At 40.0% G+C, this 23307-nt stretch overlaps 4 protein-coding genes and 1 non-coding gene across 7 annotated transcripts; 2 read left to right on the top strand and 3 right to left on the bottom strand.

Moving 5' to 3' along the window:
- Nucleotides 1-4258: 4258 nt before the first annotated feature.
- LOC131300630 (ethylene-responsive transcription factor ERF027-like) lies at nucleotides 4259-5394 on the top strand. The gene has a single exon (XM_058326562.1). The coding sequence runs from the start codon at nucleotides 4309-4311 to the stop codon at nucleotides 5287-5289; it is 981 nt and encodes a 326-aa protein (XP_058182545.1). The 5' UTR covers nucleotides 4259-4308; the 3' UTR covers nucleotides 5290-5394.
- Nucleotides 5395-11307: 5913 nt separating this feature from the next.
- On the bottom strand, nucleotides 11308-13573 carry LOC131301555 (uncharacterized). Its single transcript, XM_058327919.1, has 2 exons — nucleotides 12934-13573; nucleotides 11308-12172 (listed from the first exon to the last, which is right to left on the bottom strand). Exons 1-2 carry the CDS (start codon nucleotides 13387-13389, stop codon nucleotides 11900-11902), a joined length of 729 nt encoding a protein of 242 aa, XP_058183902.1. The 5' UTR covers nucleotides 13390-13573; the 3' UTR covers nucleotides 11308-11899.
- A 541-nt stretch (nucleotides 13574-14114) lies between these two features.
- Nucleotides 14115-17881, top strand: LOC131299412 (uncharacterized). Of its 3 annotated transcripts, none has more exons than XM_058324945.1 (2): nucleotides 14115-15217; nucleotides 17245-17881. In XM_058324945.1, exon 2 carries the CDS (start codon nucleotides 17297-17299, stop codon nucleotides 17762-17764), a length of 468 nt encoding a protein of 155 aa, XP_058180928.1. In that variant the 5' UTR covers nucleotides 14115-15217; nucleotides 17245-17296; the 3' UTR covers nucleotides 17765-17881. The 3 variants fall into 3 exon arrangements, with proteins under 3 accessions (XP_058180928.1, XP_058180929.1, XP_058180926.1); XM_058324946.1 differs by lacking the exon at nucleotides 14115-15217 and adding an exon at nucleotides 15527-16683; XM_058324943.1 differs by lacking the exon at nucleotides 14115-15217 and adding an exon at nucleotides 15528-17100.
- A 666-nt stretch (nucleotides 17882-18547) lies between these two features.
- Nucleotides 18548-18656, bottom strand: LOC131302172 (small nucleolar RNA snoR100). Its single transcript, XR_009191644.1, has one exon. It is a non-coding gene; the product is annotated as a small nucleolar RNA snoR100 (small nucleolar RNA).
- A 428-nt stretch (nucleotides 18657-19084) lies between these two features.
- Nucleotides 19085-23012, bottom strand: LOC131299410 (sorbitol dehydrogenase-like). Its single transcript, XM_058324941.1, has 6 exons — nucleotides 22527-23012; nucleotides 21507-21574; nucleotides 21155-21391; nucleotides 20295-20585; nucleotides 19603-19790; nucleotides 19085-19447 (listed from the first exon to the last, which is right to left on the bottom strand). The coding sequence occupies exons 1-6, from the start codon at nucleotides 22645-22647 to the stop codon at nucleotides 19255-19257; spliced, it is 1098 nt and encodes a 365-aa protein (XP_058180924.1). The 5' UTR covers nucleotides 22648-23012; the 3' UTR covers nucleotides 19085-19254.
- Nucleotides 23013-23307: the final 295 nt, after the last annotated feature.

The following is a 23307-nucleotide window of genomic DNA, read 5'->3' as shown; positions in this document are numbered from 1 at the left end:
CATGATTTCTAGCTTTGATCATGGGGATTGGTGGCTTCTTTGATCAATGAAGTCTATCGCCTTGTGCTACGTGCTTGATAATCCTACGCGTGCGAACGATCTTTTTTCGTCTCTCACTTGCGTTAAATGAGTTCAATTTGAATTAGAGCTTTGAATTAAGTTATAAGTAGTCTTCAGCTTTTAATTCGTCTAGTGGATCCGGACGGTTTCGGTTCACTCATGAGTTAGATGAAGGAACCGTTTGATGGCTAAGTCGTGGGTAAATCAATCCCTTTGACTCGACCATTTTTAACTTAGTTTATTTCCAAGTTTAATTTCGTCAATCGAATCCAAACACCAAAGTTGGCTGCTTGAACGCCGCAATCTATAAGCAACTTCTATTCCAAATTCGCTAAAGAAGATTTCTCTGTGGGAACGATTCCGGTCTTACCGGTTATTATGCTTTCAACGACCTAGCCCTACGCTTGGGGTGTAAACCTTTCTAAGAGGTTAGGTTGTGACGAGAAGCACTACCACTGCCCATATTAGAGTAACCGAAAATCAAAAATCAGAGCAAATCATTCAGCTTCCACATTCAGAGTTCACATTTCTTATCCTAATACTGAAAGCTCCGTGTAGCGTTCTTATTCTTAATGAACAGGAGTAGTCAATTGTAGAAGTAGAATAAACAACTCCTCTTTCGTTTGTTTTCTAAGCAATCAAGACGATTAAAAAGGTGATAGAAAATGGACGGAACGAAATCACACGTTCTTGTTTCCTATTATCCTCCTCTCTGCTTCCCTAACGCACTCAAGCACCACGGGTTTCCCGTTGTCATCTTGGTATGTAGCCTTTTTTTTGAATCACAAAATCTAGATCAGTTTCAGAGAGAGAGAGAGAGAAATCCATAAGAAACTTTTTTATCTTTCAACTGAAATAGCTTTTAAAATCAAAAGGAAAATGAAATTCCTATGGAGTGAGTTCTTTTCCGAAATAATAGCAGAAAACAAGTTTTGTAAACAGTCAACTACACGAATTTTTGGAAAACTATTCCAAACTGTGTAAAAGTAGTCCAGAGAGAAGAAAGCTTCAATCTAGTAACATTTCATTGTTTAGCCGAAATAGATTTTGAAAATCCTGCAAATTGGGTTCTTTGATCCGATTGGAAAAGGTGAATTTGCACATTTGAAGCTCTAAATTGGAGACTTATGCAATTTTTTTAGTTTTGATTCTGGTTTAAGTTATATGGTAGTGGTGGTGGTGGTAGGAAAGAAAGTAGGGAAAGGGTTTAATTTGATGGGGAGGTGGGTGGTGGCGGCTTTGGTGATGGGAGATTGTGGTCATGGTTGGAAATGGGTTTGGGTCGGAGACTTCGGGAGGGATTTGTCCCTCCGAGGGAATCTGGGGTGAGGGAGGGGAGAGGAGACAGGAGAGGGAAGGAGGGAATTGGCAATTATACCCCTCCCATTTTGTCATGTGAGAGGTACATGCATGTTTTCTGTCCAAAAAAGAAACAGAATGCAAAAAAAAAGAAACGGAATGCAACGGAGGGTTCACATTGAAACGTAATCCTAAGTCAAAGGTTTGATTTGTCCAAATTAAAACTAGAAGGATCAAACTGAATTTTCGTGTAAAGTCGAATGGATATAACAACAATTTTCCCTTTCTTTTAATATTGAATTGAGTATTCAATACTTATTAAGAAGCGTGTGTAAACCTCAATTAATTGTGGGGTCAAGCACATAAAAACAAGTGATTTGTTGTTGCTCTCCTTTGATTTTTTTAAGGGAAATTTTTATAAATGGTCCCTCTAGTTTGCATGAATTTTTATTTTCGTCCTTCTAGTATCAATTGTGTTACTTTTAGTCCTATAATTTGCATTCTATCTCAATTTCATCCCTCTTGCTTACGGCGTTAATGAAACAAACGGAATTGGAGGACAAAATTGTCATTTCTCCTCACAGAGAGACTAAATTGAGATTTCATGTAAACTAGAGGGGCTATTTCTATAATTTTGTTTTTTTCTTTTGTTTTTGTAAATAAATTTAAAATACATCATATATAATATATTTCTCATCTCATTTTATATTGAATAATAAAAAATATGTTGAAATTTTGTAAAGTTTTTATTATATACATCACAAAAAATATGAGAAAATTCGAAAAACAACCCTTATGATAATTGTCTTGGTCTTGTATTTTTTTTTTCAATTGAATTTTCACTATCGTTATTTTTTTGTCACATGATTCAAAAGAAAAAGTTGTTCAGTAGTATTTAGAAATCTTGTAATTGTGTTTAATTAAGCAATGAAACACTATTAAATATTAAGAGATCAAATACATTAAAATATGGGTATAAGTGTATTTATTTTGGGACTTACTCATAAGATCACTCATATAACAAATAAACACGGATTTTAAATATTTTTTTATTGGGTGAAAAAATAAGAAGATTACAAGAACATGATACAAAGACATTAGCTAAGGGGTTGATTTGTGCATTTTCTAATATTTTTGTAATGTGTAATGAAATATAAAATTTTCAATATAGTTTGATTACCCAATAAAAAATAATTCAGTTGTCAAATACATTACTTATGGTCTTTTTTATTTTATTTGCAAAAAACGAAAGTAAAATGTAAAATTTTAAAAATAATCCCTCTGGTTTGCATAAAATTTCAATTTGATCTCTCTATGAGAGAAAATGACAATTTTGCCCTTCAATTCCGTTTGTTTCATGGATGGCGTCAGGGAGAAGGACGAAATTGAGATGGAATGAAAACTAAGGGTTAAAATTGATACAATTAATAGTAGAGGGACGAAAATGAAAACTTGTGCAAACTAGAGGAATCATTTTTAAAAATTTCCCTTTTTTTAATCCTAATGGACCTAACCGAAGGTTTTTATCATTTAGTATACAAAATATCCTTGCGTCGGTCGGTTGCTTGCTTTTTGTGGATTCCTATTATGTAGACTTTATTAAGCACAGTCTCGTTGCATGCAGTTGAGTAGTTCGCTTTTTTATTGTCAAGTGTTGAATTGTTGGTTTAGTTAGGTATATTTACCTTGTAGTAGTTGTTGATTTCTTAGGTAATCAGAATAGGGATATTGGCTTGTCCGCTTTCGGCTGCAAAGCAGCAGTACAAGTGATCGTAACCGTCGCTTAGTGTTTTCAATAGTTCAGATTTGTTTTGAGACTTTTACCGGTAATAATATACTTTTACTGGTAAAAGATTCAACCGATCTGAACTATTAATTGTCAATATGAACGATCGAGATTGGATTGTACACACTTTCTCTGCAGTCAACTACAAAGAAGCCGGATCCAGTTAATAGTTACAAATTCAATCTTCTATTCGCATTTTAGATATTGAGATACAATTGGAGTTATCCGACCCCAAGGGGTTCACCTAGTGGTGAAGTTGTAAGATTTAGGAGTTTGATCCCAATATCCCATATTCTATCTCAGGTTCGAAACCGTCCATGAACTATTGACTCATTTAGAGCTAGTCTACACGGAGCATTTGTTTCAACTTTAAGTGGGGGCTCTCGCTAGTTATTGGTGGGTTTATGATCCTCAATATTAGTCGATACGTGTATAAGCGTTGGCTCAATAACTGGTTATTAAAAAAAGAACATTGGAGTTATCCGATGGGAAGGCTGATAAAAAAAGAAGAAGTTCCAATGACAGGGTATTAACGCCTTCTTTGTTTTTTCACTCGGCTAAAGCTATTAGTTGTAGTTAATTAGATTTGACCCCCTGTTAAATACTGCATGGGACTACAAGCCACCACTTGGCTACTACTGACTTTTTATTATGGTATCTTTTTAAGAGAAGGCAAATTCTAGTTCGCTACTAATATAAAGGAGAGGGGACGGAGGTGGTGGGGGGTTTTGAACCCTCACGTTATGCAAGGAGTGCATGTCTACAGCGCGTACCACTTGCCTGCGACTGTGCTGAGTCCATTTGTACACCACATATTAACAGAGAGAGAAAATTGCAAATCAACCCCGGCCACAGAAATGAAAAGAAGGAAAGAAAAAATGACTCACACCACACAACTGGCCCAGGTAACAGCCAGTATATGCTTAGCTTGCAATCGCACCCAAACCGCGTGCGTGCCAACCCCCCAGAGTCAGAGAGACCTCGCTTTCCAAAACACCCTTTTTTACGACCCGCCGAGAATAGGCTTCCAGACTCCTACCCAAAAAAGCAAAAAAATATCCACACGCACCCCCAAAAGCGGGGTACCCACGCTATTTCCCCATTGGGTTTTCTTTTCCCCTCTCCCTTAAAAGGCCCCAAAAAACAACCATTTTTATTACCCAATGCAAATGGCTGATCTTTCAGCTAATAACAACGCCCACCAAATTGACCAACAAACGCCCGCTCCTTCGACATCACATTCTGACCCTTCAAACCCCCCTCCACCCCTCTCTCTCTTCCCCCCACCTGACCCACAACCCAGTTTCCCAATTTCTTGCGAAAACCCATCTCCTACCCACCTCCTTCACCCGCCCGTTACCTCGCCGTCGAAAGGCGGCGGAGCGTCGGGGGAGCACCCGACTCCGAATTTGGCAGTTGCTGTTGAAAACCCATCTCCACAACTCCAACTGCCCGTAGCCACTGTTAGTGAGCAAGACTCGACTCCCAGTTTTTTTGATAATTCGAGTGTCCTGTCCAACTTACCCGCGGCTGCTCGGCTGAACCCGGGTCCCAATTTGACGGTAACTTGCGAAAACCCATCTCCCAAGCACCGTCAACCAGCCTTGGCTCCCGTTACCTCGCCGACGAAAGGGAAGCACCCGAGTTTTCGAGGGATACGGTGCCGTAGCGGGAAATGGGTGTCCGAGATACGCGAGCCACGCAAGGCGAACCGGATATGGCTGGGGACCCACCCGAGTCCTGAAATGGCGGCCGCTGCGTATGACGTGGCGGCGCTGGCACTTAAAGGCCCCGACGCCGTTTTGAACTTCCCCGAGTCGGTCCTGTCGTATCCCGTCCCGGCCTCTCCGTCCCCGTCTGATGTGCGCGCCGCGGCCGCTGCTGCGGCGCGAGCGGTGCGACATCGGAGGGCGGGAAGGGTGGAGAAGTCGGAACAGAGTGAAGAGGTGAAGAATGAGGAGATGGGTTGTGACGATACGTCGTCGTCTGGGCAGGAGTTTATAGACGAGGAGGCGATTTTCGGTCTGCCGAATATGCTGGTGGATATGGCGGAGGGAATGCTGTTAAGTCCGCCGAGGATCAAGGTGCCGCCGTCTGTTGACTCCGGGGAAAATTCAGATGTAGAAGGTGATCTATGGAGTTGATTAGGTGACTCTGTATAGGGAGAATGATTTTATAAACAGGATTATTGTTTACGAAATATGATTAAATGGATGTGGTTGCCATTTATGAAATTTTGATTTACAAAAGGGTGTTCTATTTGGAAACGATGAAACCTGGGATAGTAAGATGATCGTGATTACTACAGTAGTTTTTTCCTAATTTGGTTAAGTTTATGATAAATCATGAATTGTATGCCGTAAAACAAAACCACTCGATATGCAGCGGTCATTTTCGAGGCCACATCTTTGCGAAAAATTGCATCCACCTCTGTTTCCGTGCAATTTCAGCAGCAGGATTACACGATAGTCTCTTTCTGAAAAAAAGTGTTATGGACAATCCTGCGGCTGACGTTACAGGAAAACACAGGTGGCTTGAGGTGGTTATCTTCAAAAGACGCAATAGTTTGAAGGTTTTTTGTGTCTGAGTGGTAGCGGTATTTGGTTTTTTTTTATCATGTTTCTTTCTTCAGCTTCACTATCTTGAATTCTGAAGCTCATTAGAATGCTTAGATTGTGGTGAGTAATGATAATGTTTGTAATGAAGACCTGAAGACTGTGGTGATATGGAGTGTGAGTGATAGAAGAGGAAAGAATTCCGAATTTGTACTGCTGCTGCTTTTGGTTGGAATGAAAATAGTGGAGTACTACTGTATTATATTTCTTGTCTCTATTTAACCGACGTACGACAATAATTCAAAAGCCAAAAAGAAACAGGGGACGTGGGCTAAGCATATGCGAGAGTGCCAAGTGTGACAATTCTAGTGTTTTGGATTTGGATAGCCCAAATTCCTCTTGGTGGAAAAGGGTGACACGTGGGTAATTTACTACTCCGTATATGGGAAAGTGGCAAGTGTTATGATTTCGATTAATAAGGTAGTCAAAATGCCTCTTCTGGCAAACAATATTATTTCACTTTTTTCCCTTGTTGAGGAAACGGTCGATTCGGCACCAGACGAGAATAGTTTTCTTGGGACAATAGTAGTACTAAACAAACACCCACCACAAAGTGCTGCTTTTGACTTTCCTCCATCCCGTCAATCATGGTTCTGCCTGCCCAAAAGCCCTTACCTGAGGAACAAGGAACAGAATTTCGATTAATTTATAACCACATACCTTAAGCCGAAGAGCCCTTTCGAGAAATAAAAAAAAAGTCTTTATTTTTAAAAAAAATAATTTCAAGCTAAAAAATTATGAGTTTATTGAAATTTAAAAATATACAATATGAATTTTGTTTGTAAGATCTTTTATATGATGCAAAAAAATTAAAAATTTATTTTTTATTTACATCATTTTTGAGTTTAAAAATGTGAAATAAATAATTTATTTTTTAAAAAGATTTTTGGAATGGGGCCTAATAAACAAAGCTCTCGTTCCATTAAGAAAAAATAAGTACTTATTTAAATTTTTTAAATTAAATATGATGTATTATGAGAGAATGACATGTCTCGTAAAAAGAAAAATAAGTATTTAAAAAATAAAAAACCTCAAAGGAATGGGATCAAACTCCTTTCACATGAGGAATGGAATCCCAGACCGCATTTCTCATGTGAGAGGAGTTTGTGTAAGTGTGATGAGTGGTTGTAAAAGAGCAAGGGACATTTTATTCTGCTTTTTATTGGAGCTGTGAGGTTTCCTTTTCCTTTTCCTTTTCTTGCCCTTTACTATTTTTGTCGGGGTAGACAAGGGATAGTTTTGTTTGACAAATGGTGATGGTGATCAACTAGTAACACCCTTGGAAATGTGAAACTACGAGATTGTCTGAATAAGACAAGACATTCGCGGAGGCACGCGATCTGTGCCGTCCGTTTCAACTTTTGGACGGTCCGAATTTAAATGAATTTTTTTGGGGAAAGAGTTGAACTCTTTTTCTGAAAAAGTTTTATTTAAATCTGGACAGCCCAAAGCCGTAACAAACACACGTGATTTGCCTCCGTAAATTCCTATTCACAGAAAACATATTGTATAAAATGCTGCGCATCTCATACTACTCGTCCCTGTACGACATGTCAATAGCTATATTGGAGTAGTAGTATATTTGAATCACTCCAAAACCTCCCATTAGTCTCGTACCAGCAACCATCCAGTATGAGATAGTTCAAAGACCACAAGGGAGACAGCAACCATCCGGTATGAGATAGTTCAAAGACCACAAGGGAGACTGGATTATGGGATTCTATGGCATGAGATACTTCACTTCGAGCTTGGAAGCGGAGATATGGAGTATTCACAAGGGATTGGAAATCATCCAAGAAAGGAAGCTGGCGAATGTAACAATCGAATCAGACTTCCTTACAGCAGTAGACCTGATCACGGAAGGCAATCCGAACCATCACCCTCAAAGTGTGATGCACCTCGATTGGCCATACTTACTGCTTGGCCAACCAATGTGCAGACCACCTTGCAAGAATGAGAGTTGAACATACAGACGAGCTTGTGTTTGTCATGAACATGCCAATTGCTATTAGAGAATTTGTCCTGCGAGACAGTCTGAACATTCGGCAAGTGTTAGACTAGTGCTAGATTTTCTGCCTTATTTGTAAGACTATTAGCTATGTGTGTACTCCGTATGTCGTACTCTGTTTCGGAATCCTTTTATGAATTTCCGTTTGACCCAAAAAAAAAAAAAAAGAATCACTCTGCTAAGCATATTTAGATATTATTGGTTGGATTTTCTCCTTAACTTGATAACCCATCCTAGACAAGACTACATGTAATGGTCCCAGCATACTTTTACATTTTCCTCATTTGTTGAACTTTTTTTTTTTTGTCTTTCTAATGAAGGTTAAAGTATTAGGACTCATGTACAATTTTTTTGGGTATCAAATGAGACTCAATGCAGGTCTTTCTCTTAAAAATTCCTCTCCTAAATAAAGTTAGACTTGTATCTAAGATGATGACTATGGCATATTATGCAAGTTCCTAGACCTTATTCGGTTTTCATTATCTACAAATCTAAATCTAAAATCCCAAAACGAACGGGGTCACTGTTGGAGATTTTCAAAATAAAAGAGTCGTCGTTTTTGGTTTTGGAAAATTCCTTTGTTTCCTTAGAATGCTTGTTTTTCCTCTTTGTGAGCTTTGTCCCACATTGGTAAGCTGAGAGATGTTGGAGTGGTATATATTAGGAAACATTCCTAATGTAAGTAACTAATGATCTAGTGTGGTGCAGCCCTTTGGTGCTTTGCACCATACCGGTAGAGCCGGTACACACACGCGCGTGCGCGCGCGCGCGGCGTGGGCTGTGGTGCATTGTGGCGCCATTTCTTATTGCGAGTTGGCAGTAAGGTGGCGCTGACGTGGATGCCGCGTGTCACACGCGTGGCAGGTGAGTCACACGGAGCGGTTCCGATCGGGTGCAACTCGAGCCTACGGGTGCGTTGGTTCGTAGAGTTGCGATCTTAGCCGTCGGCTGCGAATGGGCTCGATCCAACGGATTGGATCAAATCCGATTGGGTGTGAGTGAAACAACACACCAGTTCGGTGTGACTGGGTGTGACTGATCGATCTGGACCATAGGATCTGATCCAACGGTCAGATTAGATCGGGTGCATACCCATTCTCAATGGGTGCGTAGTGGCCTATAAATAGACCACTACTTAGCAGAATCCAGTGCTGATAATTACACACATAATCCGAATTTCTCCCACATCTCTCTCTATATTTTCTAGCATTCATTCTGCGTTCTGTTTTGCTGCAGAAAATAGAACACAGTGGTTCTCGGTTCCTATATTCGTTCAAGCAGATATTCTGTCCGTTTCGTTAGTGTAAACGAAAACGGAAAGAACATCAAGTTCGGGCTTCGATTTATCTTGAAGGCTGGTTTGTTGTAACCTTTTGCATACCGGATTTGGTGGGGGCAAATACTGTCTTTAGGAAAGCGACATAGTCGTGACTCGAAGTGTATTTCAGCATTTGTGGAGGTTTCGCCAACAGTTCAGAATTGCAGCGGCCAATATTTCCAACAGTCACAATGTTTTCCCCATATCATTCTCTGTTTTCCCCTTGAAGTTGCCCTTCTATTTTCAGCTCTAGATAAAGGGGACTCATTACTCAACCAACCAATCCCTAGCAGGCTACCGAGCAGTGTGGTGTGGTCCAAACCACTGTCCACGGACGTCTGACTAGTCGTCTCCACCAGTTTCTAGTTTGGAGACCTTAAAATCTGAAAGAAAAGTCCACCTAACACGGAGGTATTGGGTATGACGTTGTAGTTTTTTTATTTATTTATATAACTCAAGTGTTTGGGTCAGTTTACGAGCACCAATCCTAGGGACCAATCTCACTGCCCACTTGCGGGAGTCCCAATTAAAGCCGAACAAAGTTTTGTATGGACTCGTCCCAAATGAATTGATAACACCTAAGAGGTTTTGAACCCGAGATCTTAGCTAGGAGGGAGCAAACCCCTAAGTCTTAATGAGGCCTACCCTGCCAATCCTCTTAGCTGTATGCATGACGTGGACACTTAGCAGTTCCACATCTTAGGATAGTACTGCAAGTGTTGATCAAAAAGAGCTGGCAAGTCTCCATCAGCTCTTGGCAGTTGCAACTATTAACTGTCTAACCGGTTTCCCCCCATAAGTTATTATTCAAGGGTCCCAAATGAAGGGTCATGGAGTTTTATAACCATATAAATGTGCATGAGTCTTGAGACCTCTCATAGTCTCATTGAGTTTGTAGGACTCACAGACATTGTGGGGTTACTTTTGGAATAGGGCTTTTGTGCCTTGGTCTCATTGAATTTGCAGGACTCAGAACTGTGGGGTTCCTATAGTATTGGTAGCCTGTGATGCCTACTAAATGGGCCTCATTTCGCATCCAAAAAGGTAAACACATAACTTCGCAGAGCTCAATTCTTAGAATTACCCTTAAAAAACTGAAGATTATCGGATAGTCAAGAACATGAAAGAAAAAAAAAATTTGCATTTTTCAAAATATTTTCAGTCGTTCATTTACTGTAGACAATTGATTCGTTGACTGAGTTATCCATGTCCAATTAGCTTGACTTTGTACAAGATTATCCATGTCCAATTAGAAAGTGAATTGTTTTGATCAAGGGTGTTGATGTTAGTAAATTTTAATCCTTGGGGTCTTTTGTGACTATTCAAGAATCTTGAACTCTGCTGTGACTTCCACATTTCAATTTCTTGGCCTCCTCTATACTCTCCCTCCGCTCTTTTCCTGCCATTGTGGCATCAACTCCGTGGGTGATTGAAGAACTCAGCCACTTCTTCCTCTAACAGAACGGGCCAACCTGATGATCCACAGCAAAACTTGCAAAAATCGTCACATAATGTGATAAGTTGGGCTCTTGTTGTTGGATGTCCTGCTTTGACGCAATCCACTTTTCTCATTCTCACTCTGGACACCTGCACCACTTTGCCATTGCTCAATGCCCTTCTATTTGGTGAAACCAATGAAGATCCATTCAATTTCTTTCACGGCACCCCTTTTGGTCAGTTAGAATTTAGAAAAGAAGTGAAATGCCAATGGGAATTTCTTTTGCTTTGTTTGCCTTTTGAGTTTGGAAAAGTTATGCAAAGTGATTTTGTTCATCCATTCCTTAGTTGGCACTCAGAGGCTTGTGTAAGTGCCTTCTGATTGTTACTGTTATTAATTTTATTTTATTTTCCTTTTGACAAGTGCATTTTGATTGTTACTTAAATTCCTTGATGCTTGATTGTTGATGTTATCGTTTGTTGTGAACAAATGGGAGGACAGTGAGGTGAGGTGACATACATGTGATTCACAAAGTTTTCCATTCGTTCTCTGCAGGGAATAAGTGCGGGAGTGCTTAATCTTCATGACATGATATGATTTCTATGTTTTTCTATTTGTACATGTACACCACATGAGAAGGTCAATTTCCTAGAAGCCAGAAGTCTTGATCTTTATCATCTTATTGAACAAGAACTTGTCTGCCATTTTCAATGTAACGGATGACCTTGCTTAAAAAAATTAACACGAAGAATCCATTTCGTGTAGTGAACAGTGATCAAGACAAGCTGTTAAGTTGTGTTTTTATCATATTTGGTTGTAAAACATCCTAACAGAAATATGTATAAAATGATTCAGATATCGTTTACTAAGGATTGAAACGAGAGGTTCAAATATCGAAAGCAGATTTCCAGCTAAGGAGGATGTAGGATTCTTTCAGTTGTTCTCCTTCTGTCATTTAGACAACAATAATCAGATAGTGATTCTATAGGAACTTCCAAAGTAACAAGGTCTTGTAACTTTTTCAAACAACCCATAGTCGTAATTTTCAGAAAATTTTCTGGCATCTATGCTTTTTGTCCACTACAGATGAACTCAACTCATAGTACCTCTACGCTGTGTTTGGATCATCAATCTTTTGTGGGATTTACCAAGGGAAAGGAAATGACAAGCTTCTTTTCTTTCCTTCCATAAGTCGCTCTACAAACCATTGATCCAAACACCGTCTTCAAGTACCATAAACTTGTCTGCGGTGTATTTCTTCTCGCCATTCTGGTACAATGTAGGGCATGTCCTCCATCTTATACATTCCTTTCTCTTTCCCAATTAAAGCGATCGAGCAAGATTTGAAGTGGTATATACGGTATGTTGAAGCTATTTAAGAACTAGAGAAGGAGATTGTGGCATTCAGGATGGCAAGACATTCCGTAGGAAGGCCAAGGAAGGAGTCCATAAGGAAATCATCAATGGGTTCGACGGTTGCCACTCCCACCAACCTGCACTTCCCTTCTTCATTCAACCTCTCCCCTCTCCCACTTCTCAATGTCCCCTTTGACTCCTCTGATGTCAACACTGTCTCCACCATAAGGGGTGGGGCTTTATAGATACTCCCGATGGAAAACCAGAACTTTGCCTTGAATTGAAGATCGACCTGCAAATCCAGCAAAACCATTAGTTCCCACAAGAACATCAATGTAAGTGTATTTGGGAATCTAGTTTGGAAAAAAGGATGGCTTCTACTTCTGGTGATTTGCCAACAATTAATGTCTTTTAAAGTAGTCTTGTTGTATGACTATATGTGAGAATGATCATCACTTAGTATCTTTTACAGATGTTCTGAAAGTAACAAATTAGTTGCGACTTAGGTTATGTGGACTCGAGGCAGCCCTTGTGAGTGCATATTTAGGGATTGAATGAACCAACCTCCAATAAAAAGACACGCGGAATTCGCAAAATTTGATCAAACTTTTTACATTGGAGGAGAAAATGGTGCTCTATAAGAATAGAGTGTCAAGAAGGGTACAATTTTTTTCCCGGTAACTCAAGAAGGGCACTTTACTTGTCCTATACGAAGAATGCAAGAAAACCTACTTGATAGTTTTAGTTTCACTGCAATTCTATGACAAGCAGTAAGGTAGTTCACTGTTTTGAAGGGTTCATGTAACATAGGTTGCCAGGTTGGTACAGTGGTGTAATTACAGTAGCATTCTTTTCAGAACAGATAAATGAGCCTCTGGAAAGCAGTTGAGTTTTCTTACTAGTAGCAACTTTGCTAACTTGAATAGGCCTTATGTATTTTAGCTTATTCGAGGACTAAAGTAAGACTCTTTGGTGAAGTTGTTCTTTCAATACGATCAAACGTTCAAATGTTCAAGTAAAATGATGGAAGTAAAAGAAACTTGTATGGCCTACCTTGCCAGATTTTCGGTTGATGATCCCTTCAAAAAGCTCAGGAACAATGTCAATTTTCAGGAACGGCGGTAATGGCAATCCCAAGAACCTAGTTGTTGTACTCATCAACGGAGGAATGTAGAGTCTTTTGACATCAAAACCAATAGAAAATTCACCATTTGAGTCGTCATCGCCTATTTTGCGCCCAGTCCCTTTACCCCCATCAGCATTGTATTCGAAGTCTGGATACCTTGATATTCCAAGCTTGCAGCCACCCAGTGTCTTGAATTTAACACTGGACGCATCAGTTTCTGGTACTTCCCTTTGGGTCATTGTACTTGTGGTGGAGGAAGATAAGATTGCTGTTTGGATTCTCAGCTTCGGTTGAACTGAAGAAAATGAGGGTAATTGTGTTGGTCTCTTTATGGGTAATCTGCTAAGTAGCTGGGGATTTGAGGAGTGCAGCTGACATCCCATTTGTGAGTAGCTTGTTTTTACTATTTTCTACTATTAGGAAAGAGGAGAAGAATTATTTGGGTGGTTTTGAGGTGATTATGGTGAGAGAGTTGGAGATTATGGGTTTCATGAGACTGACAGATTGCAAAATATGAGGCTGGTATGCATTGGCAAGTAAGGACCTTATCATTTCCCCCTAAAGAGGTGGGCTTATCCTTTGTAGAGCACCTTGGAGGATTTTATTCCAGCAGTAAGTGGTAGAAGCCCAAGATTTCAATGCCAGTTTTTCAAAACCTTTTGCCACCACTGGTTTTCACATTGTAGTGTCTTTCTTTTTCCATCAAAATTGCTTGTGAAATTGTTTTCACGTTGTAGTTAGGTTCCGTTTCGCTAAAGTTCTTATTTTTTAAGTATTTATTTTCTGTTTTACGATACATGTCATTTTATCACAATAAATCACCTTTAATTCAAAAAATAAGTATCGTATATGTGTTTAGTTTGATAAACTGAGTTTTGTAAGAATTTGAAGTTTTGTTGCTAATGGAGGAGGTCCAGTTAAAGTTAAAGGTCCAAATTTTTTGGGTACATCATTTGCAATTCATCAATTGGAAAACAAAAAAGAGAAGGCAGCTGATAATGCCAAAATAAAAAATGTTAGCTGCCAAAACTCATTCATGTGAATTTACTTCTTTGCCCTCCTCCCAATCTCACCTTACTTTCTCTCTCCTGAACAAACCCAAACCCAAACCTAGTTTCTCCACACCACCGCCTCCAAGTCGACTAGCAAATTGCCCATCCCTTTGACGCCAACAGACCGTGCCGTCTCCACACGGCGCCCACCTCGCTGTCGCCTCTCACAGACCTTTCCACCACTGCTTTCTCCGGAGTCGACGAGGAGATTGATTTTCGAGCATGTTCCTGGAGTTGGATCCCGTGGATTCCATCGCAGAGCTTTTTCGTACTGGAGCCCTCGAGCTATCTCGAAAATGACAGCGGCGATGGAAACTCCGGCGATCGAGACCTCGAGCTCGGCAAAACCGAAGAAAAGCCCAAATTACCACCGGTGATGGAGGAGAAATTACCAGGGGAGTGGGTTGGATCAGTTTTGTAGAAATTACCACCTTGATCCCATCCGCATTCCCAAACCCAAAACGCCAATCACACTCTCACGGTTGGCCAAAAATAAAGAAGAAGAAGAACAAATCCCACCCACCAGATCTGCTCGCCCCATGAGCCTCTGGCAGCGCCCGCCGCCGGTGCAACCCCAAACCCCCGGCCCAACCCGCCCGCCGGAAGAAGACACCCCGTACAACATCATCCCCATCCACAAGCTCCTCGCCGACCACCCCTCCCTCCGTTACCCGGAGGTCCGCGGCACCGCCGCCGCCCTCCGCTCTGTCGGCGAGCTCCGCAAGCCCCCCTTCACCCCATGGCCCCGCGACGGAAGATGATCCATGTGTATATCAATGGAAGATGAGTTTTTCCACAGCATTTTCTCTTTGCTTGCCTGTCATTTGGAATTATGCAGTATTTGGTGGGGTTGAGCCATGAAACTCGATTATTGTGTTTTGCCCTCCGATAATGAGATCGTTTGGTGGCAGAGAAATTGGGTTTGGGTTTTGTTCAGGGGGGCGAGAGAGAAATAGGGTGAGATTGGGAGGAGGGCAAAGAAGTAAATTCGTCTGGATGAGTTTTGGCAACATTTTTAGTTTTGGCATTATCAGCTTCCAAAAATAAAACCGCAACTTTTCGCACGCATCTTTTTCTCTCTCTCTCCCCCCTCAAAATTTCATAAGCCTGAATCATCATGAAGAGTGAAATAGAGCCGACGATGGTTCCAGACTTATAGGTAAGATCAAACTTTTAAACTGTAAAATCTATTGATTTGGGTATCATTGGGGTTAGTCGACCCTATTTCAGCCATTGATGCTTTATCTTGATCTCTCTTCACTTCAGTAATTGATACATATTTTGACTACAGTTGCTTTATCTCTTCCTTCCTTTGTTCATTCAATGATTTGTTCTGCATCTTTCATGCTGAATCTGTCAGCTCAATGCAATTAGGACTTCGTCCAGCGGTCACGGGTGTCTTGGCTAGCTTATGCACACCTCACCTAATTCCCTCCCTGATCCGATCAAAGGTAGGCTATTCAGGTCGGGACTAGGGAACCAAGAATCGAACCCGGTCAATTGTGTGTGGGGAGCAAACTCACGAATCAACCGGATTAACCTTGGGGAGATGCAATTAGAACTTTGTTCACAAAATATTCTCTCTTTGGGAATTACCAAAATATAGATAAAATACGGTCTCTGGCTTAGATGAACACACTGATTGTGCTTGATTTTACGCCTTTTCTGTTATTGTGGCTTCCTATGTTAATACCCTCCTTTTGGCACACTTTTTAAGATTAATTTGTGCATCAAAACCAAGGAAAGCCCTCATCTTGGAGGGCACCGGGTCACCGGTACCGTAAGAAACATTTGCACAATCCTGGAAATTGCACTGTAAAGGAGGTATGGAGGCACTTCGGTGCTGGTCATTTGACATCCATCTTGGAGCACTCTAAGATGGATGTGAGCATTAGAAGAAAGAAAAGATGATTTTCATCACTGCTTAGCTTTTATGACATTTATATGTTACATATCAGGTCATTAGTGGCACTAATAGCTGTGTTTTTGCATAGACAATATCTCGCAGATATTTTGGTTTATTTATCCACATTATAAATTTTGTGTGTGCATTGAATGTGCATAACATGGTTTGCCCTACTATATCGTACATGTATGTCGCCTATATGATTGTGTTGTCATTGCGCTGTTATGTTCTGGGAGATATATGAAGGTTGTGCTTAAGAAAAGAGAAAAATATGACCCTCTGCGGTTTTCAACTGTGACAAACTTTAATTTATGTAGCTATCTACTCGATTTGATTTCTAAGGAAGTAGAAATCTGGAAACCCATGATTTGCACGTGCCCAAGAATGTCAAAATAGCAGCATTTTGATTTTAAAATGCATATCATGTTGTTTTGTAACTCCAGAATATCTGTTTACCCTAGAAAAGTAGAAAGTGACGATAAAATATGATGTTCTACTTCCTGTTGTCACTTAGTTGTAGATTATATCTCTGAAGTCTGATCGTTGATGAATCAGAAGCGTTTGTTTGCTGAGTCTACTGCTGACTGCTGAACACAAATTTTGAAGCTTAGTCTCTCCTTCCACCCTTGCCTTGCCTGTACTTATTATAGAAGAGAGTTCAAAAGCTGAATTCCGTAGGGATGAACTACAACCTAATCCTAAAATCATTATTTTGAATGGTAGGGCGAGCAGCATTTGCATTAGATTGATTTTTACATGCTTTATGGAATTGTGAAGATGGTTTTGTGTCAATTTACACCTATTCCGCTTGGAGTTGTAAGAGCCAGGCTATGGATTTGACACTTTTAAGTTTCTTAATGTCGTCATCAATTTCTTGTTGACATTCTGGACTCTCAATCACTTCCCATCTGTTGTGGCATATCATGCTCAGTCAAGAGCAGTAAATGTTTGATCTTAATCATAGTTTAGATGTCAAATAAATAATGGCGTGCAATAAGGGTCTTTTCTTTGCGCTCAGCATGGTTGGCTGCACAATGGGGTGCCCCTTGCACAACCTGTAATCCCCCTAACTTGGGTGAAGACATGATCCAATTCCCAAGTCTTTGGACTTTACCAGACATGGATTTGTGGTCACAGTAAGCAGCGACTCACTGAACATTAGTTGATTGCAATTCTTTTCCTGGAGAGTAGAGACATCGTAACAAGGTTATTTTTATGCAAGTCATTCTCTATCTATTCAGCTGGCATTGACAAAACCGATGTTCATTTCTTTCTCCCAGGAAATCAGTTCAGAATCACTAATTGACACCCATCCACTGCACACAGACTTGAATGGCACATCCACTGAGTTTAACTTCCACTTGCCTCCTCAAATTTGGGTTGATTCCAAGAACCATGATTCCTCCGAGAATAGGTGGGACACGTGTTTCGAGATCCTCAATTGGGTTATTTCGTATCCGAGCTGTGCAAGATAATGATAGGCCCCGGCGTCTAGTTGACATTATTCGGTTAGTGCCGGAGATATCAAGGAATTACTTTAGAAGTCCTTCAAGGAGGGCGCTTTTTGGGGGAATCTCCTTGTTGGGTGGATTTTATGTGGCGCAGACAATCTCTCTGTCGTTTGGAGCTTTGGGAGTCAATGATGTAATTGCTGCAATCGTGTGCGTTCTCCTTACTGAGTATGTGACAAGGTTCTATTATAGCCGGCCGAAGGTGACGTTCCCTGTTGCTCTCCTGAATAATTTCAAGATGGGTTTCACTTATGGTCTCTTCATTGATGCTTTTAAACTTGCTAGTTAGATTGGATTTTTAGAACAGTATCTTCTTTTGTTGCTCTTACCCTTTTGGAAACATGCTTGTAGAATTATACTGAGATGGCACCAAATGAGTTTGATGAGTTCCTTGGTTCAATTTCAATTTTGCCCCCTCTACCTTCTTACACATTGCTGACATTTCTATTACTACCTGAATAGTTTTTCTGTAGTGGCCTATTTCCCAGATCCTAGAAATAATGCTATTGGGATTTTCTTTACCTATAATCCTTCTTTTTTAGAGCAAATGCTGCGACAACTATTGTCATATTCCCAAATGGAAGAGACGAGGAATAGAAGTATCGCCAGTATGGAAAAGTTTCACAAGATCAAAATCTGCATTCGTTTTTGAAGGATAATTGTTTACTTAATTATGAGCACTTTCTATGTAATATAAATTAAGATTTTCCATAATCTTAATATAGACTTGAGATTCTTGTCCCGTGAAGTAAGTTCGATAGAGCGAGGGCCAAATACAAAACTATGAGAGTTTGGATGATTAAGGTAAAAATTAATCTTAATCCAAATCTATGGGTGCAGATTGAAATTATGAAGATTTCAATGAGGCCAAAACACTAGATTTTGTTATAAATGCCAGAATAAACAACAGCACCAACGGAACCCATTTGATCCCCAACCATTGGGTGTATGGACGAAGAGAGATTGGAGATAGACCTAACATTTTGTAATATATGCACAAAGTATGGCTACTCTCAGAATACCACTGAAACAGTAACCCCCCTATATCTCCAAGAACCGAGGAGCGAAAGTGACGTATGACTACAGAACTATGCCCCCAAATCAAAGCCGAAAGGCATCAGAGGGGTTAGGCCTAAAAATCCAAATGAATTTTTGTTCACATTATTATGCTTCTTTCATTTATATCCAGAGCATCGAAAAGCACAACAAAAAAAAAAATTGCCAGAATAAACATGATTTTTTTTTTTTTTTTTTTTGAGTGTCTAGGTTTTGGAGGTGTCGTGGCTCCAGCCCACACCCCTCCCCACTCCGTCCACCCCTGGGGTGGGTATAGATCGAGAAAGTATTTGGTGAAAAGGTGGCACCACAAGCTAGCGTCAGACGCGCAACCGAACACGAATGGATCGGTGACACTACGACAGCACCCACTTGGTGCCTCCGTTTCACAAGATACTTTCGCATGGCTATAATGATTCATAGCAAAAGAAACACTGCAGCAAAACGTTCTCTCCGAAATATACCAGTCTATATCTCAGCAAAAGAAAGAGTAGGATAGTGATGAAGAGTTGATTAACATTACTGCAATAGCAGAACAAGAAAGGCTTCTAGCTGAATTTGTAAACATTATAGGATATTTTATAAGATACGAAGGTTTGAAACCTTGAATACATGTAATTCGAGATACAAACTTCACTCTCTTATTTTTTCACAATCAGTATTTTCAACAAAAAAAAAAAAAAAACCAGACTGCTTATAGTCTCTCAAGAGTCAAGATATATTTTACAGATTAAACATGACCTTAATGGCAGTACCACCTCGAGCACTGGTTTCAAAGGCTTCTTCAACCTCCTTTTGAGAAAACCCAAACCTATGGGTTATCAAGGGCTTCACATCAATCTTACCACTCCTAAGAAATTCGATACATAAAGGCCATGTGTTCTTGTAGCGGAAGATTCCAATCACATCGACCTCCCTGAAATTAGCACCATAAAAAATGAAAAAACAAAAACCCGTTGGTATTACAATATAATAAAAACATGCAAGCAATATTTTCTCAAGTTTCACCAATTCTGAACGATTTCCAAGGCCAAGCTGAGGACTATAATAAGGTAATTTTGAGGCAAGTACCGTGCGGCAGCTGGAGTGAGAGGGACAGTCATTTCATTATGACCCATACCCACGAGGCAAACTTTGCCACCAGGACCAGTAGCACTGAGAGCTGTTGACATGGTTTTGCTAAAGCCAGCACAGTCAAATGTTACATCCACTCCAGTCCCCATAGCCTCATGAATCTTTACTACTTCTTCAGCCACATCCTGGAGAGCAATTCATTTAAGAAATGAAAAATCGGGAAGCACAAGCATCCACAGTTGCTACAAGCCTACACGTGCACGAATCATCTAATGTCTACTGGAGAAGCTATTCTTTTCCATTATGACTTGACTTGTCTTAGAATAAGGAACAAGAAAACTCATTTCAGTTATCAGATTTATGTTTTTATTTTCCATATGTTAAATTTACTCTTTAATTATGTGGAAGGAGTAAACTTTCTAGTTCCCTTGTGAAAGACTAAAGATGGTACTAGGTAAATGTCGTCAAGTTCGTATATGACTGAAAAAATTATCGATATTATCAGCATCTCAAACTTACAGTATATGCTAAATAACAGTGAGACGGGCTTTTAGGAGAAACTTCTAGTGAAATTTACCATTGTTCAGCACTTAAATGGCTACTGATGCCAGGGCTTGATATTGCCAAACTTCTATATAAGCAAATATTCTCGGTTTTTCAATGGAAAATATATGTTTGAAGAAGTATACCTGCATAACTGTGGAAACTTTGACAATTTCATCTGCACCAAGTTCCTTGGCAACTGAGAGGCGGTAGTCATCTACATCCACAATGACAATTCTGGGAACTCCAAAAGCACGTGCAGAGAGCAATGCAACCAGACCTATGGGTCCTGCTCCCATGATTAATACGTTGGTCTCTGGACCAACATTGGCACGACGACAAGCATGGACACCAACACTGAGGGGCTCACACATTGCCCCTTCTTCCAAACTCACATTGTCAGGCAGCTTAAAACATAGGTCTGCTGGATGCACCACCTGTTTGAGGAAGCTCTACCTTTTAGTTGTTGAATCCAATAGGGGTAATGCTAAACAAATAAAACTTCTCGCATAAGTTCAGTGCACACCCTCAAACACAGCTATTACATATCCCTCTCGCATGAAATGGAGCCCATGGTGTTGTAGGACTCGGCCTAGAAGGGTGTAAAAGGTGTGTTTAAGAGGTGTGTATGTATTAGTGCTTAAAATGTCCCTGTACAGAATGTAAATGAAGTGGCCTATTGTGCTTTTTAATGCCACAACAAAATACCCACTATTGTGCCACATAACATAAAAATACTCTGCAGACATTTCTGTACAAAAAAAACTGCTTCAGAATCGTTTTCATTGAATGATTGACCTTAAAATTGAACTAGTATCTTTTAGTAACTGGGGAAGAAAATACTAGGCAACTAGCAGAAATTATAAATAAGGAGTCAGCACTCATCCATTACGAAAGTATTATTTGCATGACTCTGGCCAGAGTTAGCAACACTCAGTGTTAAATAACACAAGAATGTAATTTAGGTTTGACTGAAACTGAAAGAACTCTATGTCAGTTCAGAAACCTGATTGGCAAGAGAACCATGGACAGGAGGAGTTGCGAAAAACTTCATGTCAGGGCACAGATTGTATCGACCTTCTTTGCAGTAACCACATTGCCAGCAACTGATGCCAGGCTCCAAGGCTACCCGGTCGCCAGGCACCAGTGATTTCACCTCATTCCCAACCTCTTCTATGACCCCTGCACACTCGTGCCCCATAACCATTGGTTCTTTGACAACAAAGTGCGCACATTGTAAGGTCTGAAATTTCACAAAACATGAATTACAAGGAATCAGTGAGACATTTCTGCAAACACTTTATACTACTATTCTTTTGCCTCTCAATTTTGAATAAACCCAATTGGTGGGTCTTCACCTTGAGGTAGTGAACATCGCTTCCACAGATACCAACAGCTTTCATCCTGACTCTGACATCATGTGGACCTAAAAATTATGAAAAATAACACCATGAGGGATTAACAGATTAGAAACCCCTGAAGGGCAAGTTAGTACAAACAATGATCAGATTAGATAACTGTCTGACTCAATATATTAAGTGCCAAAAGTGCAACATAGATTAGTTAAAACACACAAAGATCAATCTATGCAAACAGGTAAAAGGTTTCCTTCATCACAATTGGAAATCTGTCATGGGTTAAATTAGAAGGGTGGCCTGAGCACAATAAGTTAAGTTTGCCCCAATGTGATTTCGTGGTCACAAGTTCTAGTTGCAGAAACAATCTCTCCGCTTGCAATGTAAGGCTGCGTTCACACAACCCGAGCATCATCCCCTAGGGAGCCCTTTTCTATAGGATTTCTTTATTTCTTCATAGTCCTCTTGTGAAGAGGAAATACTAGTACAGTAGTACTAGAAAACAAGTAGAGATCCATCTTAGTTAACAAATACCAGGTGCCCTAAATACAACATATAGTAAGGAGATTAACAGCTCGTTTGGATTGTGACGAAGGGTGTTATAAGAAAGGAGAGCCCTTTCTGACCAAATCTCACCATTTTGGTAGGATTTGTTGAGAAAGGGAAAGAAGCCAATAAAAAATATCATTTTTGTACATTTTTCTCCATTTCCCACCAAATTACTCGATCCAAGTGATTTGGCAAGAAACTCAATCCTTTCTTTCCTTTGATATAGTATGATTTTTCTTTATAGTCCTCTTATGAAGAGGAAATACTAGAAACCCAATAAGAGATCAATCTAATCAAACAAATACCAGGTTCCCTAATACAACATATAGTTTGGAGGTTGAGAGTTTGAAGCACATCAAGCAACCTACAACAAAGGCCAATTAAATGAAGGGAAAAAAAAGGAAGGGCTTAGCTTTTAAGAGTCAATCAAGAACAAAAATGACTAGAAAATATAGAGAAATTGAAGTTACGTACCAAGAGGAGGGAGGTTGAAAGGCTGGATTTTGAGGGTATTGATACCCACAAGCCAAGCTGCCAAGTTCTCCTCTCCACCATCTTTCACTTCCTCTCCAACAGACATCCCTCCCTTGCCCATTTGCTCTTTCTCTCTCTAATATATATAGACTGAATTTCTGTTTCTGAAGCTGCTCAATTTGAGTATCACCACTGAGAGCTATATCACCTTTTGTACCCCCTTAAACTTTGCTCCAAAACACCGGTTTTTGTTTTACCAAAACAGCGGCTCATTCACTGTTGAGAAAGATTCGAAGACAGCCGGATAAGCTAACTTTTGATGGGAAGAGAATCGGATGAAGGAACCGGAATGGGACAGGAAGGGCAGGTGTTGGGCGCGGATAAGCATTACGTTTTATATTCGTAGGACGATTGATTCTCATCCGAATTACAATCACCAACTGTGCTAGTGTTGTTTATTACTCCACCTGTCCAATTTGTCTGTCCGAGTTAAGAGCAGAAAACTTTTTCACTGAGGATACGTAAATAAATTTTATGGAGGTCAATTTTGCACATTTAAAAATATTTTGGTCGATTCGAATTAAAAACTAACTATTATTGATTATAAATATTTATTATCGGTCAAAATTTAAAAATATATTTCAAATATTGATTGCCAAAACGAACTAATGTGATTGCACGGTTCTGTAAATAATTTATTCTCCAAGAGCATAAATTAGAGGTTTTATTGTTAGTTTTGAAAACAATTATTGCAAAACTATGAACCACATAAAATAGGACT

Source organism: Rhododendron vialii, chromosome 9a (genome assembly GCF_030253575.1).
Source record: "Rhododendron vialii isolate Sample 1 chromosome 9a, ASM3025357v1".
NCBI lineage: Eukaryota > Viridiplantae > Streptophyta > Magnoliopsida > Ericales > Ericaceae > Rhododendron > Rhododendron vialii.
Note: the sequence above shows the minus strand (reverse complement) of the source record. Positions and strands in the feature narration are given on the sequence as shown.